General features: G+C 40.0%; 1 protein-coding gene across 9 annotated transcripts in view; it reads right to left on the reverse strand.

Annotated features, from left to right (window-relative positions):
- OSBPL3 (oxysterol binding protein like 3) overlaps positions 1 to 20,007 on the reverse strand; it is a 183,923-nt gene that overhangs the window by 71,913 nt on the left and 92,003 nt on the right. For 8 of the 9 annotated variants that reach the window (XR_002521013.2, XM_003896187.5, XM_003896185.5 and 5 more), the window contains 3 exons: positions 3,108 to 3,224; positions 2,897 to 2,950; positions 1,896 to 2,009 (listed from right to left, as the gene is read on the reverse strand). Coding sequence is in view for 8 of the 9 variants with exons in the window: in XM_003896187.5 (XP_003896236.2) it covers positions 1,896 to 2,009; positions 2,897 to 2,950; positions 3,108 to 3,224 (285 nt within the window). In the remaining variant the exon portion in view is untranslated. Of the gene's footprint in view, positions 1 to 1,895; positions 2,010 to 2,896; positions 2,951 to 3,107; positions 3,225 to 4,506; positions 6,780 to 20,007 lie in introns of those variants that run through there. The other variant, XM_009203214.4, reaches the window with a different exon arrangement.

Raw genomic sequence — 20,007 nt, forward strand, 5'->3', positions numbered from 1 at the left:
ATAAGTCAGTGCCCAAGCACTCATCTGGACTCACTTTTTTATCAGTTAAACAAGGTAGAAGAATAAGAGCACTTTATTAAATAACTGTCCAGGGTCCTGTTCCAGTCTCTCAAGTAGTTCTAGGGTCGTGGGTGAACAGCCGCTTAATCTCTCTGCTATCCAGGATCCCTTATCTATAAAATAAATGGGATCAAACAGCCCACAATTTAAAACTGCCTGACTGAGTCTATTAACTAGAACCCTCAAATAACTACACTTGCCTAAGCTAAGAATCAGAGCTGATGTTCAAAAGAACGAACAAGAAACCAAACAGAACTTAAAGCAAATCACAGAGAAATATTAAACTGCATTTATCACAATATTAGCATTCAATATATTTTAAGGTATTCTAACCCTTTAAAAATTATTAATTCATAATTACTTTTATTTTGTTAACCAGAATAGTGGGCAAATAAGAACCTATTAATTCCTGACCATGTCAAAATACAGAGCTAAGATTCATTGGAAGTACCTGAAGAAATAACCTAAACTATTCTAGTGGAGATCGATCACTGAAACAGAATAAAGGATAGTATTCTTTCTTAAATTTCTTTTTTCTCTTAAGATATAGGCTTTTCCCTCCCATACTTCACACCAGTCATTTGCAGCCAGGGGTGATTTTATTCTCTAGGGAACACCTGGCAATGTCTGGAGATATTTTTGGTTGTCATAACTGGAGAAGGATGCTATTGGCATCTAGAGAGAGGGCAGGGGGGCAGGGACACTGCTCAACATCCTGCTATACAAAGTCAGCCCCCCACAACAAAGCATTATCCAGCTCACAATGTCAATGGTGCTGAGGCTGAAAAACCTTGCTTTACACAATTAGCTACACCCAGAGATACAGTTAGGCTAGGAAATAGTGAAGATTTGACTGTCTTGCCCATTCAACCAACCACAGGTATGTGGTCCACATGGCTCAATCACCACACACATGCCATAGAGAGGACAGGGACACACTGAGACAAGGAGCTCATGATCTCATGCTTTCATTTTCCTAATCCTGGGGCCCCATTCCCAATATCTCAAGTAATTTTCCCAAGTAAGAAAACGGTCTTAGTATTTTCTCAATTAATTTCTAACATTCGGGTACCATCCAACAAGCACATACAATAACTACACTTCCTGAGTTTACACTGGGCCAGGCACTAGGCCAAGTTTTCTACATGCAGCCCGACAAGATGAGTGTTATAATAATTTTCATTTTGTTTTAGGTGAAAAAACTGAGACTTTCAGAGATAAGTAATTTGCCAAAGTTCAATAGCTAGTGAGTAGCCACATCAAGATCTGAACCAGATCTAGATCTCACGCTTCATGCTTTGACTATCTCTACCACCTGCAGGAGAGACAGCACAAGAGGGTAAGCAGCTTTGAAGTACTATTTGGGAATCCACGCTCTAGGGGAAAAATTCCTGACATTTCACTACAATATTAGAATTTTGGTGGGATTCCTATAAAATTAGCCAAAGTGATAAAACAGGGCTCCATGGCCTAAATGTTATATATATTTCAGGAACACATGTTAACCTATAGTAAATGGTTCTTCACTAAAGATGTTACTGCCTGAGTGGAGATGGTTTGCAAACAACATTTTTCATTGTTGACTGTTGTCACAATCACTGGGGGCAGGCTGGTATCTAGGGGATGAGGTGACCAGGAGGCTAAACCTTCAAGCAGTGCTGACAGTCCTGCACAATGACATCCCATTCAAACACCAACACTGTCCATGAGAAACACTTTGGTAACGAAGGTCTTCTACATGTTGGCTGAATACCCAAAAGGCATCACCAACAGTATAATAACTGACAATCCTTCCCCAACATAAGTCAACTCTGCACAGTGGGAAGCAGCCTCACCTTCAGATGGTAGATGTGCTCCTCGGTGTCAAGGTCTATGCATTTTGATGACTTCTTTACAGACATCACTGAGAGCCCCACGTCAATGCAGCCATGCAGCTTCTCTCTCTCTATCTGCAGAGGCACCAAGAGGGTCACTTGGGAACCATGCTGTTAAAAGCAGTAGTCACAACCCTGACACACCCTTCCACACCCACTGACAGTAAAATCACAACCACTGCGACTCCTCAAGCACTTAGCGTGAGCCAGTGCTGAGTTATGTGCTGGACATGCACTGTCTTCCTGAGTCTCTGAGGTAGGAAGTACTCTCCCCATTTTACAGATGAAGAAACTGGGGTACAGAGGGGTTAAGTAACAAGCAGTTTACATAGTCAGGATGTGAGGAAGCAAAAGAGTAAACACTGTGGGTTGACTCCCATAGCAGTGAATTCACCTGTCAACTGCACTGCCTCCCGCTGAATTAGTTTCTGGTGTCTACATTCATTTAGAAGTGATGTATTAATAAAAGAAGTGAGAGCAGGAAGCTGAGAGGACAGGAGAGGAAGAAGGGAGAAGAGCAGGACTCCTTCAAGGGGCAGAACAAATGGTCATTCAGAGCCCTCACACACCAACTGCCCGGGATTAATTTGAAAAGGAACTTCTTCACCCAGGGCCTTCTCCCCGAACCCCTTGGTAACAGTACAAGAGAGAGGGACGCCCTATGTTTTGTTCCTGTTATCTAGCTGCGAGGATGTATTCTCCCACCCGGGGAACTCCTTAGCACAACCTTAAGACCAGAACAGACCTTTGCATGCCCTGAGAGTGTTGGGGGAGCCCCTGCACCTGGACCTGGTGGAGGAACTGAGCCTGCCTGGAACCCAGAGCTCAGACAGAAGTGATTCCCCTCTATGATTTCCAGTTCTGAGAAGAGCTATCCTCAACTATACGCACTCTCATCTCTGAGCTGATGGTTACCCCTTTAGGATTCTCCAATACCACACTGGGCCCACGAAAAGACTTACATCATTTTGGCTCTTGGCATATTTCAAGATTCCTTTGTCCAGATAGAAGAATCTCTGTGGGGAAGAAAGTATTATTAATTAAGACATTCAATTTAGGTGCCCTTTTCTTGGTCTGAAATTACAACTAGAAATTAAATATGAGTGCCTAAGAAACAGGTGCTGAGTGGGGCAGTGTGAATGCAAATAAAGGGGAGGCCAAGAACAACCTTACCTTGTGCCAGCCCTTTAAGGGCCATTTCCTCTTTTTCAGCAAAAATCCTTTCTGAACTGGTGGCTCCTGGGTGTAATTCATCTCCCCTCTCAGTCCTTCCACCACTTCCCAGCTGTCCTGTTCCAACAAAAGAGTTGATGTTAAATGTCTACCTTTTTGAAAAATAATAATGGTAAAAAGCACTGCATCCTATCAGTAAATTTATTCTAGATGGGGAGGCTGGCTGGGTTTGTTGGGGAGAAGAAATCCAAATTTAATTTCCATACAGTCCCTGGGCTTCATAGATTTAATTCTATAATTTAGTGGCATCGAATTTCAGTTTTTTTAAAGCTCTTTTTTGAGAAGAGAATGTTTCTTTCGGTGTTTGAACCTTAATAGGCACAGTTAAATGTAAAGATTTTCCTGTAAGTTCTATTTTTGTTCACTTTGACATTACCATGCAATTACTGTTTGCTCAGCACTAGACTTCGGTCTGAATTTTAACCAAAAGAGAGAGTGTGTGTGTGGTGTGTTGTTGGGGGAAGGAAGTTGGTTTAAGAATTGGCTGAAAAGTATGAGACAATGGAAATCAGTAAATATGACAACTTGGTTGAAATAATTATTTTGTTGAAAATCAGCATCCACAAATTCTAGGTATTTAAATGTACTGGAAATGTAGATGCATTAAAAGTATATTTTTGCAACAAGAACTTTCACTCTTTTTTCCCAGAAATTTGTTTTTTCCATCTTTTTTTGTTTCAAAAACTTTTCTTTCTTTGGCCAATTATTACAAACAGTTTTTACAACTAGTCTTCTACTATTGGCTATTTAGGTTATTTCAACTAATTGAAAAAGAATTTTAAAAGAAATAAAAAAGAAAAACACTAAAAGTTCTGAAAATTTACTTTTAAATACTTAAAAATGAATACATCATTGCTAATCACCTGAAGATAAACCAAAAGTGGCAATAGCTCAGTGACTGGGAGAGTTTATTATTATTATTATTTTTAAATTTTTTATTGGGATATAATTTACATGAAATGCACGAATCTTAAAGAGTATGCCTTGATAAATTTATACATTTATACATATACTTAGTAACTGCCAGCCAGATCCAACAGAAAATATTTCCAACACAGAGTAATTAAGTTTTGACAAGCATGACACTTCAGCTAAGATTTCACCTGGACTAACTTGCTCTGAGTCAAATCTCCAGCCCACAAGCAGGTGCTACAGACAGAAGCCAAGGGCACTGGGAGATGGACAGTGAGTCTGAACCAGCACCAGGGAGCAGGAGGCAGTTAGATTCAAGTCCTGGGACACAAGTGGTCTAATAGGGAGGGCACAGAAACCACACAGGGTCCTGAGTGGCTCTGGCTCAGTTTCTGTGTTGTCCTCAAGTTCAATACATGGGACCCACCTGGTAATGAGAACCCTTTCCTACGTTAGCAACGGAACTCTTTACGTCACGATCGTGATGGGTCTGTCTTCTATCTGATGGCACTTTACTGTGAATCCAATTAAAGGTACATTCCAGAGTTTTAAAATATCACAGTGGTATTCCCAAGATCTGGAGTTGTGAAAGAGACTTCTTCAATGGAAAAAAGCAAAGCTTCGAAAAAAGATCCAGCTTTTAAATTAGATGATTTTTTTTTAAGGAAGGTAGCAATGTTGAATGAGATTTCTTCATAGCAATTATTACCAATTATTCCAAGTCACTTAATTACACTCAGACAATAAATGCATACAAATAAGTGATGGGAAGTCAGATTTCCTATTACTTAAAAACACCAAAAAAAAATCTTACTTGAATTTATTTTAGCTCAGAAAGTCATTCCTCAAAATTTAACACACTTTACCTGTCTAAATGTTAATGAACCTTTACGGTTGTCAAGTTAAAACTTCCACCTCAAATTTCACCCCCTCCAGTGGAAAATACCATTTAATCCCTAGAGACTCCATAAGGACTCCATCTTACTTTTCCGGAGGTTCACCACTTACTTATGATAATATGTACATGAGGTTATATCATCCCTGCTGGACAGTAGGCTCCTTGAGGGTATAAAGGGTCCAGAGTATTTCTGATTTCCCCACAACGCCTAACCTGCTGTCCTGTGAATAGTATGCATCTGATTGGCAAATGAATAAACTTAGTCTTGGAATAAGTCTGCAAACAGATTTATCTTCTTGGAATGTCATAAATTAGTATGCGTTTGAAGTATGCCCAGTATCTTTGAGCCGAATGACTATTTACAAATGAGATACAATGCATCCACATTTGTTAAAGAAGGGGGTGTGGGTGTTGTTGTCATTGTTAAATAAAAATCCAAGACTTAAAATCCTCTGGAAGTACTCTAAGTGGATCAAGTCCTTTTGATTTGTTTATTTTAAGATTCCCAGGCAGAAGCAACCTGCACAGCACTAATACTAAACAATCATGCACATCTGCTCAAAACATTTGATTGTGCACAATGCAAATACCAAGAGGAATCGGACGTTATGGCATCCTTTACAAAACTGAAAAAAAAAGGAGATAAGATCATACCTGTAAGTTTAAAGGAAAACAAGAATTAAATCTGAGAACTATTTCAAAAATTCCTGTTAGAACTGGATTGTTCCTCCTCCTGAGACAGAGTGCATTCCTATCAGTGAGCCACCAAAGAGGGCAGGGAATTAAAGCACATCTGTTGGCCCTTAACATAAATAAACAAACAAAAATAGGAGTTGATTTTTTTTTCCTACAAAATATTGTGTTTTCTTCATTTTATCTTCCACCTAGGGTCAGAACTTGAAACTGTTACCAGGTTGGAAAAGCCAGATTTGAAATATTTAAGAAAGTGAAGACTCTCCTTGGCTAAAAAAGCAATGCAACCAACTCCTTTTCTGGACTTGACATCCAAATCTGACCCCTGCCCCACCGCCAATTCCCCTGTCACCATCCATGAGTCATGAGGCCAACATCTAGCCTGGTGGTCCTCGGTGAGGTTGCGAGTGCTCCCTCCAGGCCACTGTGGAATCCTGGAACCACTTTTAGTTGTGACAATGATAAGGAGATGCCTCTGGCATGGAATGGCTGGGAGCCAGGAATGTTAGATGTCCCACAATGCCTTGGTCTTGCACAATGAAAACGCTGTCCCACACCCCAAAGACTTCCCAAAGTGCCATTAGCCATTTCTGTAGGTGAAATGTACTTAAAATCACTTTAGCATGGAACCGAACTCTGTTTCACATATACATCAACGTATTTTCGCATGGTTTTTATGCACTCTTGGGATGTAAGTGCTGAGTAACTGAGGGAAGACTGTATTTTGTTCTTGTTGGAACTTTACCAAGTGTCTCCCACTATTTTAGAGAACGACGTTGCTGAAGGCCATGCTATTTGAGCTATTAATACAGTATACCTGTATCCTCTCCATTTGCAGTGGTCCCTTTCTATGTATAGGTATATCTGATCACTTCATTATGTCTTCTGGTGTGGTCATGCCTGGGCTTTTACATATTGAAATGTATGTTTTAACATTAACCACATTCGTTGAATTTTCCTTTATATTACAGTAAAGCATGATGCTGACATTTTCAAAATTATGTATTCAAGTAGGTTACATTAATAATGAATTTCAGCTGGACATAGTGGCACATGCCTGTAATCCTAGGACTTTGGGAGGCTGAAGCAGGACGAACGCTTGAGCCCAGGAGTGTAAGGCTACAGAGAGCTATGAGCACACCACTGCACTCCAGCCCGGGTGAAAGAGTGAGACCCTGTCTCTTAAAAAAAGTGTGTGTGTGTGTGTGTATATATATGTAATTTTTAATACATAAAAATTATATACATTATATATATTTACATATATAAATTATATATATACACACACACACAAATTTATAGGAGAGTAAAGCAATCATTAAAATACTGGTCATAATAAGAGGACATTGGTTACGTGGATGACAGGGTAAGAACCACTAATGAACTTGGTGCAAATTCTGTGTGCCGCTGTAAGAAAGAATACTAAGCCAGGACACAGCATATGTGAAATCACTTTGAAAATTGTAAAGGCTTTAATATTTTCTTGTAAGTAAGTCCTGTTGGTTCCATCTTCAAAATGTGTATTTTCTACTTCCTTCCTCTCGATTCCCCAGCCACCATCCTAACCTCGGCTCTCATCCATTCCATTAATTCCTCACTTGTACTAAAGTCAACAACCACTTCTGGGGCCTCGTTGTGTCCTGTCCTTCATGCAATATAAAAATGAGTATGACAAAATGGTTGTCTTTATTTCCACTTTGGCGATTTACTTATATTTTGGCCTCCCAGAATCTTCTCTTGATCTTTACCAACCAACCAAACTCTTCAGGATTTTAGTTTGGTTTCTATCTCCTTCCATGAAATTCCTAAATTATCCAAACCACATCAGTCACATATTCCTGTAAATCACATTATTATTACTGTCCATTACCAAATAATTTAGCAATTAATTAACTTGTAAGGTTTTTTTTTCTTCCCTTTCATTTTTATCTCCAGTGCTTTCGTCTTTTCTTCCCACGCTATCGCAGTGACCATCTTTTCAACCTGCTTAGAATCCTAGTAAAGTACTAAGTATATATTTAGTAGGAACTAAAATATTTCTCCTGGTTTATTCATTGTTGGGGTCTCAAACTGAGAAAATAAGTTCTCAAACTAAGTAAATGGCACTGAGTAGCTGACTTACAAAGAAATATTAGGCTGTATCCACAATTCTGCACAGCATGCTATTTAAATATACAGTGGGGTTGGCTGAAATAATACATAAACATAACAATATAAGCAATAATAATATAAAATAATTGGAGAACACTTTCTAGCTCCATGAAAGTAGGAACCTTTTCTGTCTTGTTCACTACTTAAAATAGTACATAGTAGATATTAATAAATAAGCTGAAAGAATAGAGCAATTACAATAGCTAACACTTATTAAGCATCTTCTATATTTCAGATAATGTGCTAAACACCATACTTACATGATCATGTTTAATTCCTGCACAACCTTTGATATTGGATTTATTATTCTTTATTTTTTTGCATGTGGAAACTGAGGGAGAGAGAATTAGATAACTTCCCTGATGTTATAAAACCAAGTGATGAAGCCACCTGACTGCAGAACTTAAATTTTTAATCATTCTGTCACATATTATAGCATACTGGATTTTTACTGTAGTTTAAGTATGAAAATTCTGATGAAGAAAAAGGAGTAAATCCCATTGGGTAGAAGCACAGTGGAGGGTCGAGACCTTGAGACAATTGGAAGGAGTTAAGAAACAGTGCAGTATGGATGGAGGCAAGTTAGGTCTTCAACCCTGCTCAGAGCTACCATTTTCCCTATCCTGTAGTCCCACCAAACAGGGAAGGGAAATTAGCCTGTACATTTTAAGGCTGCTGAGTCTTTGCCATTCATTTTTTTCATATCTGGAAAGCCTGCCCCATCTACCTCTTAGCCTGGTAAATTCTCATTTAGGCCCAAACCTCCTCCCTGGATGACAGTCACCTTGCACTATCAGCCTCCCTAGCTAGAACATGGGTTCAGTGAGGACAGGGACTGTGTCTTATTTATTACAATACTACTACCTGGGAAATAGGGGCCGAAATAAATATTTACTGAATGAGTCTGCAAAGCAAGGGGGGTATCAAAAGAATCCCCGAGAACCTTCAGGACATGGGACTTTAATAATGTGTGCTGGATTAGAGTGAGTTGGCACTCAGGACAGAAAACAAGAGGGATGTTGATTTCTTTTGGCTAAAGGAACCAGGACTTAGGAGTGTCTCCTGGTGACCCAAGAGTAGGGCACGCATCTTGAGCTGCATATCCTGAGACACAGTACAGGGTAGACTTGGGCCCTTGGGGAAATCAAGGCCCTGCTGACTTAGCCCAACACGGCTGCACTGATGTCTCGTCCTGTGGGGTGTCAAGCTTAAAGGTCACCATGAAGACCAGATGGAGAGAGAAACATGGGAGGGGTTGGGGGATGTGGCCTCTTAAGGTTTTTGCTTGAGTTTCACTGAAGACAGTCTGGCGCTGTCATCTGGCACTAAATTTAGTCTGTTTTACTGAATGTCTGAAAAGTGCCAAAGATAGAAAGCTGCTTTGTGATTGCAAAGGCAGCTAAGCGTTTATTCATGCTCATGTGCTGGCCAAGTTAATTTCCATATTGCTGAGTGCACGAATTGAAAGCACTTCCCTCCAGCACAGCTGTTTCCACAGGCACCTTTCAAATGCTGAATCCTCAGTCACTACCCTTGCAGTGATGTCAGAAATAGAAAACAATTTAAACTTTTATTCTTCTTGCAGCTGAAGAGTGTTGGGGAAGAAAGTTTTGTGGTTGCCTCTCTCAGGCATGGTTGGAAAATGGGTGTCCTGATTACTTGTTTAATCTGTTTATCAGTTTTTTTAAAAATCACAAGGTAATACCCAGCCTTAAATCATATAATTTAATCTGTCTTTCATTCAGGATCTTCTATAGCCTATTAAGAAAGGCTAACGATCATCAGTATTACCTTTCATGATTGTTTTATGAACACTGACAATACTTGTCAATAGATTTTCAATTAATAGAATGACAGCTTTAACTGATGCTAGACCAAAACTGTACTCACATTTCAATCACTGAGAGCTGGAGTTGTTGTTTCTTGTTAGATGTTTCTCAGCTATGGTTGTTTGTTTATTTGTTTAGCACCAGCAGGTCTGATAGCAATGGCAATTTTTAAGAAAAGAAAAAATTAGTTGGGAGAAAGGTAGTGTATGAGCTCTCACTCAGTGCTTCTCAAACGGTAATTTGCATGTCAATCACTTGGAGATCTTGTTTAAAATGCAGATTTAAATTCAGTAGGTCTGGGGGAGGCCTGAGATTCTGCACTTGCACAGTTGAGGCTATCACTACTGCTGGACCATAAGCCCAACTTGAGTAGCCACATTCCAGGACACCAGGCTGTCTCGAAGAATTGGGATTTGACTTGATAGACTCTGAGGGCAAAACCAGGACTAATGGGTGGGAACTACAAAGCCCTGGATTCCAGCTCTGCCTAAAAGGATGGGTTGTCTTACTATCTAATGAGTGCTATGAAAAATAACAAAAACGCCATGGCTGCTCTATGAAAGTCTCTGGAGTGTTCCGTCAGAGGCTGTGGCCACTTGGCAGAGGCACCACAGAGAAGGTTCCAAGACTGGCAGGGAGTTTAGAACAAGTGAGCTATGAGATCCTTTCTAAATCTTCTATCATAAACTCATGTCGGACTAAACAGCAGCATTTGCGTTAGCCCTATAACCTCGGGTACAATTCCTGACTTTGGGATCTAAGTGAGAAGATTAAAGAAAGCAGGAGACTGAGCAATGAAGCTCCCACTTGGGTTCTGATGGCTACATGGGAGTAGCAGTCACTACCCGCCACTGTCACCGTCCCTTCTTTCCCTTCACACAGAGATGTAGCTCTCCAATCTCATGCCAGGGCTAGGGAAATGAATATCCAGATGATTCAGGCCCCAGAATGTTTCGAGTCTTATAACCTGGCTAGCCACAGACCAAAAACACTGGTGCCTGCATTACTTGGATAATGGGAGAATATTCACACAGTCTTTGTGGTGAACCCTTGAGAAAGCGAAGGAAAAGCAGTCCTTGCCAGCAGCTGATACTGCCAACAGGGAGACAAAACCCTGTGGGCTGCCAGTTCTGTCGGTGGCTCCACCTGAGGTCATTCCCATCCTGAGTTTCCAAAGAGAAAAACGCGTTCCAACTGTATTGACCACAGATGGATTTATAGTTAGAACAGCATTAATAAAAACACTTCAGTGCACATATGACTTTTCCACGCTGTTGATCACTCACTCAGCATTTATGGCTACAATTACTTTGGCATGTTTTTAGGCCCCTCAGATATATTTGGAAATCATTAATATTTGTTAAATATTCCCCTAATTGTATCAAGCCCCTTAAAGCTACAAACAGCATCTTCTATGCATTTTTCTCTCCTCCTAATGCTCTGTTCGGTAAGCAGGGTCTCTTGGACTATTAAAGATGAAAACACCCAGCCCATAAATGTCATTCCTCTCTGGCCATGCAGCCCACTGCGGTGGTGATGGGGTTTTTATAGTTGCTATTGTGGTAGTGATTATAGTTATAAAAGTGACAACTACTATTTTCTTAATATGATGTACCTTGTGGTGATTCTATAATGAAACTATTATTATCCTCGTTTCACAGACGAGAAAATTGAAACTCCAAATTAGTTTGTGCAAGATCACAAACTATTAAGAGGCAGAACCCATTTGCAGACTGAGTCTGGAGATCCCACGCAGAACCTCGCAGCTGAGTGTCCACTTTGGACAAGATCACCTAGAAGCACACTAGCACTTAGCTGAGTCCATCCAGGGCCACCTACTGACCCTCTCCTACCAGTCCTGCCTTTCACCCCCACTACTCTCTCCCCTAGCGGAACGAGTCTATCTTTTGCTCCAGGGGCATGTTTCTGCCCTCCATATGTTTGCGGCTTAGTCAATAAAGACAAGATAGCTCTGTCTACCCAAGTGACTCACGGGTCTCTTCTGGGCTTTTCTCTTCCCTTCAAAGTATACCATGACGATTGGCTTTCCTGTACCATCATGGAATACTTAGGTCTCAGCGTGTGACAAAGAATGAGGAAGTCATTTACCCAGCTCTTTCATTTAGAGATGAGGAATCTACGCTGAGTGATTTGTCTGGGGCCATAAAAATGAGTGAGGGGCTTCTGAGGACAAGGACCCAGGTCTTCTGACTCCAACTCATGAGCACATACCATGTGTGGAGGTGAGAAAAACTCCAAAGCAGGCTCCTGTGTGAATGGGACTGGGGCCAGAGGCGAGACATTTTTCCTTTTTGTATCACCCAGGACTGTTTTAATATTTTACCTTTATTATCTTTTAATTAAAAAAAACTTTCAGTAACATGTCACAGAGCCCTGTCCTTTGGTGTCTGAGCATAGAAGAGAATCACAGACTCTACACTTAGATATAATACTTTTGTATGCCAACTACAGGGCATTCACAACTCTTCAAGGAGACCCACTGCTTTGCTGGACAGCACCAGCGGAGAACAGTGTTCTCTCTCACAGAGTGCTCAAAACTATTTTTTCAGAGCTAATTGAAATTTGCAATCAAAGTAGAGATACATTCTGACTAATCAACACACACATGACTTAGAATCACAGGAGTAGGTGGCAGAAGTTTAGCACAATAAACTGTTCTTTATCTTGATCCTAATCAGAAGTGTATTATTTTCACAGTGCTATACAACTGGTTCTCATAACGAGAACCTAGAGACAACGCTAAGATCTCAGAGAACTTTACAAATCAAAGAAGGAATGACTTTAGTGCTAAGTATGTTATAGTCCAGTTTGTAATGGAGCTTCTCTTTAATAGGGTGGTCCCTGCTCAAAGGTCCAAAGCTCATTATCAGGAACTAGAGATACAAAGATGTAAAATCAAGTGCTGGCTCTCAAGAATCTAACTTACATTACAAATGTTAATAAAAGGGATACCACAATGTTGAAAATTTGCAAATGTCAAATGGGAGATTCACACAAACTTGCTGCAGGAGCTCAGACAGGCATAATCTCCAAGGCCTAGATCTACTTGAGCTGGGACTTCCAGAAAAATTGACACACAGTAAGCAGCAGGGTGTCTTAGATTCTTGAGGCCAACTTGATGAGCAGTCACAAACTTTCGTGGCTTAAATAAACAGATATTTATTTTCTAGCAGTTCTGGAGGCCAGAGGTCCAAGATCAAAGTGTTGGCAGGTCCACGCTCCCTCTGGAGGATCTCAGGGGGATTCATTCATTCCTTGCCTCTCCCAGTTTCTGGGGGCTGCCAGCATTCCGTGGCATACCTTGGCTTGTAGCTGCATCACTCCAATCTCTGCCTACACCATCACATCACCTTTTCCTCTATGTCTGTCTTCTCCCCAACGTGTTTCTTATAAGGACATCTGTCAGTGAATTTAGGGCCCACCTGGATAATCTGAGATGCTCTCCTCATCTCAAATCCTTAAATTACATCTGTAAAGATCCTTTTTCCAAATGTGGTAACATTCATAGGTTCCAGCATTAGGATGTGGACACATCTTGTTCTTTTAAAACAATGTACATATCTATAGGGTACATGTGCAATTTTCTTACATACACAGTTTGCATAGTGGTCAAGTCAGGGTTTTTAGGGTATCCATCACCATGTACATTGTATTCATTACCTAATTTCTCGTCCTCCTCCTCCCTCCCCCACCCTCACCCTCTGGGTCTCCGTTATCTAAGATCATTCCACTCTCTATGTCCACCCAAACACATTGTTTAGCATGCACTTATGAGAACATGTCATATTTGTCTTTCTGTGCCTGGCTTACTTCACTTAAGATAATGACCTGGTCCAGTTCCATCCGTGTTGCTGCAAAATACATGATTTCACTCTTTTTGATGGCTCAACAGTATTCCATTGTGTGTACATATCATATTTTCCTTATCCATTTATCCATTCAATCGTTGATGGAAACAGGTTAATTTTATATCTCTGATATTGTAAATACTGCTGCAATAAAAATATGAGTGCAGGTAACTTTTAGATATATTTATTTCTTTTCCTTTGGTTAGATACCCAGTAGATCATATGGTAGTTCTTCTTTCAGTTCTTTGAGAAATTTCCATACTGTTTTCTGATGAGGCTGTACTAATTTACATTCCCATTGACAATGTGAAAGAATTCCCTTTCTTCTGCATCTTCACCACCATGCTGTTCTTTGTCTTTGTATTAATAGTCATTTGACTGATACAAGATAGTATCTCATTGTGGTTTTGATTTGCATTTCTCTGATGATTATGTTGAACATTTTTTCATATACCTGTTGGCCACTTGTATGTCTTCTTTTGAAAAATGTCTACTCATGTTCTTTGCTTGTTTTTTAATGAGATTATTTGTTTTTTGTTGTTGTGGTTGAGCTGTTTGAGTTTCTTGTATATTTTGGATATTAGTTCCCTGTTGGATGCATAGTTTGCAAATATTTTCTCCCATTTTGCAGGTTGTCTGTTCACTGTTTATTATTTCTTTTGCTGTGCAGTAACTTTAGTTTAATTAAGTAGGAAGTGAACATGTTTTTTGATGATTCAACTCACTACACAGGGCACCAGGGACCACTGGGCCAAGATGTGCCAGGAATGTGATTCATCTGAAGTAGGAACAGAGAGGAGGTGATTTAGATGGTGATGTGGGCTTGTGTACAGATGCAGTGGAAAACACAGCTGAACTCGATGGTAGGGCCAGGGTGTAGGTTTTAGAGCGATGTCAGATGACACTAGCGAAGTATTCTGTTGTGCCTCTGTCCTACTTCTTACACTGTCACTTCTGGACCTTTAGTTTTTTCATAGTATCAAATTACTGAAGTAGACTTTCCCCTCCCCAGGAAAGAGCTGTTGAATCGGTCAGTTTAGTTTACATTTGCATCAACAGCTTCTTGAGAACATTCCATTACCTTGTACAGCTGCTACGCCGTGCTCTCAACCGGAGCATGTGGGCCAGGGTTCTGCCTTCCTGCATCTTAAATGTGCCCACTCCCAACCATGAATAAATATATTTATTTTCTTAAGGCATTCCATGTAGTTTTCATCAAAGTAATATTTCTAAATCTCACCCAAATATATTTGCTGTGATTATTCCAGAATTGCAGAATACAGACAGTTCAGCAACTTTCCAGAAGTGTTTTAAGAGTTCAGTTTCTCATGATCTTCAGAGTGTGGAATGCAGCTGACAGTCTGTCATCTGTGGGTGTGGAGAGGAACAAAGAAGTCCTGACAACTCAAATATGTCATTTGAGCCGATACTTTAACCTCTTCTGATATCAAATGTTTGTTTGTTTCTTATAAGACTTACTCTGAGTGGGAATATATTGAGAACTCAGTCTTATTTCTTCAGCCTTCCTACCTTTGAGGTATGTCATAACCATAGGGGTGGCTAAAAAGGTCAGCAGTAAGGAGGAGAAGTAAAAGGCCCAGAAAATGAGAATCTAGAAAACTATAAGAAATATACAGTTAATTATTTTTCTCAGTGGGGTCCACTAGAAAAAGAAAAAGAAAAAAAAAAAAAAAAAAAAAAAAAAACCAGCTCCAGGCAAACGGCGACCCTAAGGCTACTTCAATCATCCACGTTCCTCTTGGCCCTGCATTCATAAAGATGTGAGCTGATGGAGGCTTGTTTAAATAACAACCATTTGTACATAAGGCATGGAACTTGAATAAACTTCTAAAGAAGCCTTCTAGCATCTAAAGAAACCCAGTGTTCTCCAAATAGTTGGTTGCCTGGTCCCCTACCATTTATTAGCCATGGGACTCCAAACAAATCAGTTAATATCTCTGGGCCGTATTTCCTTTCCACAGTGGGGGAAACATTACAGACCTCACTGAGTTGTGCTGAGACTCCAAAGGGTAGCATGAAAGGATATTATGAGCTGTGAAGATGCTATTGGAGAGTTTTCACTTGGAGTGTCCCATGCTGAGTCTTCCTCTGAGAGCAGCCTAGACAAGCCAAGCTGCCTGCCCCTGTACTGTGCCACCCGCCTCCCAGCTGGAAAGAAGCAGGGAAGCAGCTGTGACACTGCCTAAGGGCTCCCAGGACTCCACTGCTCACAAAAGGCTATGTTTATTTGTCAAACACTTACATAGCACTTCCTACTACATGCTCTCCTCAAACTAAGCAATTTACACCTAATAAGAAAACAAGGCACAGAGAGGGTATTAACTTTGAGATCAAACAGCTTATAAACAGCTGGAGATTCAAACACTGGCCATCTGGCTCCAGAGTTCATGCTCACTGCCTCTCCTCTTCTATGATCATCACAGAACAATGTGAGACAACCACGATGCTTCCAAGGTCCCTCCTCCTTGACTGGACTGTCTTGTGGTGTTTATTCAGCCTGTACTGAATACTGAAATAAATTTAGAGATACTAAATCTTAGTATCTCTAAAGACATTATGAAATTAAAAGAAATAAATGGGGCCGGGCGCAGTAGCTCACACTTGTAATCCTAGCACTTTGGGAGGCCAAAGAGGGCGGATCACCTGAAGGCATGGTGGCACTACGGGAGCACACCTGTAGTCCCAGTTACTCAGGAGGGTGAGGCAGGAGAATCGCTTGAACCCAGGAGGCAGAGGTTGCAGTGAGCCGAGATTGCGGCACTGTATTCCACCATAGGCAACAGAGTGAGACTCCGTCTCAAAAAAAGAGAATGAAATGGGACTAAGCATTTTCAATACCCAGACAGCTGAAATAACACCTGGACATTAAAGTGTTAATTCTCTTTTCCCTCCTTGGCAAATTCTTCCCTATTCCACTCACCTGTTTTATGAGTTCTGGCCCTGAGCCCAGAGTGCAGCATAATCTAATACCCTGCATAAATAAGCTCTCATTGGGTGACCCTAGGAGAGTTCAAGTCACTGTAGATTAGCAGGGTGACACGAGTGAATTGCATAATTGTATGGAAACTTACCTAGCAATAGATCTCTCCATTTCAAAACCCCTGCAATCATGAGTGAAGCACTTGTCAATTATTTTGACAGGATTTACTCTCTACTGCTAACTTCTATGCCAAATGCTAACAATACACTTTAAAAATGAATAGAGGCTGTGCTCTCTTTACAACCCATAGTCTTTCCAGTCAGAGTTGATTTCTTATTTATGATGAACTGTTCAGCTGTCCTGTCCTTCATAGCTTCATATATCCCTGCTCAGGGCCTTTTAGTAACAGGCTCTCAATAGATATTGGTTGAAGAAATAAAATTCAAGGCTATAGGACTCTTTTGATAAAGACAAAGCATATTCAGTCATCTTTATCAAGCTAATCTGGTCTCTGGAATGTGTTACTTTGAAAGTTCTAGAAAGGAAATATAAGGGGGCAGTGGGAAAAAGATAAGAGGAAATTGCAATTACTCATATTTTACACATTTTAAAATAGCAATTCTCCCTCCCACTTAGATATTCCTTAACCCACTTAATGTATCTACAAGACTTTGTGAATGGTAATCTTTCTACTGAGCAACTGCATGAATGAATGATTAATTCTAACCCTAACCTAATTCTACTGAGCAACTGCATGAATGAATGATTAAATTCATTCATTAATTTAATCTACATTTACTGAATGTTTCCCATGTGCTAGTCTAGATACTTCTTATTTACTGTTTCATTTAGTTCTCAAAAGTAAGCAAAATTATCCAAACTTAACAGCTAAAAAGCTGAGACCCAGAATGTATTAAAAAACATGGCAAGGTTATCCAGCAGGCAAAAAGCAAAGCCGGTGAGAACACGCATCAGTTTCTAGAGCCAGCATCTTTACTTTTGTTCCAGACGTTCAATAGAGTAGTTCCTTCACAGACCGCAGGTATAGAAGAACATTTATGGATGCTATCATTTGCCAGAATAAATCAATGGGGAAGCCCTTCTTCATTTTATTATAGATCCTCACAACTGTCACTGGAGTAGGGAGCTTAAGAATCTGTGGGCTTTTTGCTCCCGCATGTTCTCCATGTATACCTGGCCATACATTCTCACCTGCCCCAATAGAAGGATATTTGTTGCTGGTTTTCAATAAATTCAGTCCGACGATTTGTATCTTCTACGTGCAAAGCCCTGTCCTAGGTGCTATGAGAAATAAAAGGATGTATACACAGGACCCAGTACTTAAAGAACCATACACTTTTTTAACCAATGAAGCAACTGAAGGAGGAGAGACAATGGCAGTGTTAAGCATGGTATTAGCCAAGCTCAAGGTTCCAAACCAGAACACGGTGAAGGCCTCTCTCAAATCCTGTCGAGGGGCCTGGTAGAACTGGGCTGTTCTACTCCTCTGTTCCTAGTCTCTCATGAATCAACACTAATCAGCCTTTCACCCCCAGGACTGCAAGGAAACCATCTGACAATGACACCAATGACCTCCACAAACCACGGTCATTTTCAGGCATTTTATGTGACCTATCAGCAGCCATTTAAAAATAAGTTAATTAAAGCATAGCAATTCACATTTACTTTGTAAATAATCTACAATGAGCAAATGTTGTTTTTATAAAAATCATTTAAAAATCTTAAAGCAATAAATAAAAATTATTGCTAAGGAAATGACATAATTCAAAAGGGTAGTAAGGTTTCATATGATCATTCTAGCTAAAGGAATAGTGGAGCCAAAACCTGGGATGAGGAAGAACATTGAAGATCCACTTAGAACTCTACAAATAATAGGGTATGATTAAGAAAGTCAGGAGGGACAAACAACCTTTTTTTTTTTTTTTCAAATAAGCAGGGTGCCTTTAGTTCCTACAAGAAAAGTAGATTCCTCTATAGTGAAGGCATGATATCTGAAAAGTGATCTACTTCAAAAGGAACCAATTCTGCAGAGTGTCAGGGTTCTTAAAACAAGGTCATGTGACTTCTGCTTCCAGAACTGGCCAAAGTAAAGGCAGCTTATCTGTAATTATACCAGTTTCTTGAATTTACAGAAGACTTTTCTCCAAAGACTTTCAATGTCTTTTAGCCACTGAAAACACTCAATGTTCTCTTACTGCATTCCAGGGGAAAAGGCGGGAAGAGAGTTTTTCCTCCTTTTTATGAATGGAGAACTGAGACAACCTACGGTTACCTGAAGTTCATCCAATAACACATTATAAAGATTGCAACAGAGAGCTCTTGATTTCAACTCTTCTCTGTCACTAAGGGGTGACAAACACAGGGCCCATGCTGTGCTCTCCCTGCCTTATGCCCAGAAGTCACAGCTAAAAATATGGTAATCTTTCCCCTGAACGCAGACTCAGCTGCAAAGTCCTTCTTAACACAATGCTCTGTGCAGCTACTACCAAGAGATAGACGCTGGCATAGGGGGCGAGAGGGGAAAATCACTTACCACCCAAGCAAGGGCACGGCTTAGCAGAATGGGGTAAGAATTCATCAACTGTTTTCACTTGTTTTAGGTATAGGTTATGCCTAAAGATGTCAAATGTAGCCCAATTATTAAACATTCTATTGTATTCTTCACAAAAGCATTTTGTTAATGCGTGGAGTAAGGCACTTTTTATTTTAAAAGTATATATTCACATGTACAGTGTATATTTTAGTGGGCTTTTGTATAACACTAAAAAGGTATGAGTGGATACATGTATGATCCTGTAAAAGTTCCTGGGAGAAAAAAAGCTAGAACTATTCACTATGAGCATTTAGGACTTTCACAAATAAGAATGAAGGTCAAATTAATGTTAACTATAATGATAAAAACATACGTTTACATTTACTCAGCACCTATTCTGAGTCTGACCCTGGAATAAGTACTTATTTTTCATCCTTACCACAATGCTATGAGAAAAGAACTATTATTATTCCAATTTTATTGATGAAAAAACTGAGGCTTGGAGAGTTTAAGGTCATAGAACCAATTAATGGGTAGATCCAAGATTGGAGAGTTAATGTTCTAATCACTATGCATACCTTTCTCCTCAAATTATCTTGAAGAGATTTTATTGACAGGTTGTTTTCGTACTGACAAAGTGAGGCTTACTGTTTTTAAAATCTCAGGAGCCCCAACATTTAAGTTAAAAGATGATAGAACCCTCCTCCTAGGGTTTTTATGGCCCTAAGTTGTACATTTTGTCTTAGGTCAGATGTAAAACTGAAAACACCTAGGTCTCAATCATTTTCTCCTTCAAGGAAGCAAGCTCTTTCAACATAGATATACAGGTAGGAGAGTATCAATACATAAACACATAGCTCCATGAGATTTTATATGAATAGGTCTGAGACAGGAAGACCAGGTTCAAGTTTAAGCTCAGTTCAAGAAACAAGGACAAGAGAAAATTCAGCTCCAGAAAGAGAAAGAAAGCTAGTGTGGCTGGAGTACAGACTC

Source organism: Papio anubis, chromosome 4 (assembly GCF_008728515.1).
Source record: "Papio anubis isolate 15944 chromosome 4, Panubis1.0, whole genome shotgun sequence".
NCBI lineage: Eukaryota > Metazoa > Chordata > Mammalia > Primates > Cercopithecidae > Papio > Papio anubis.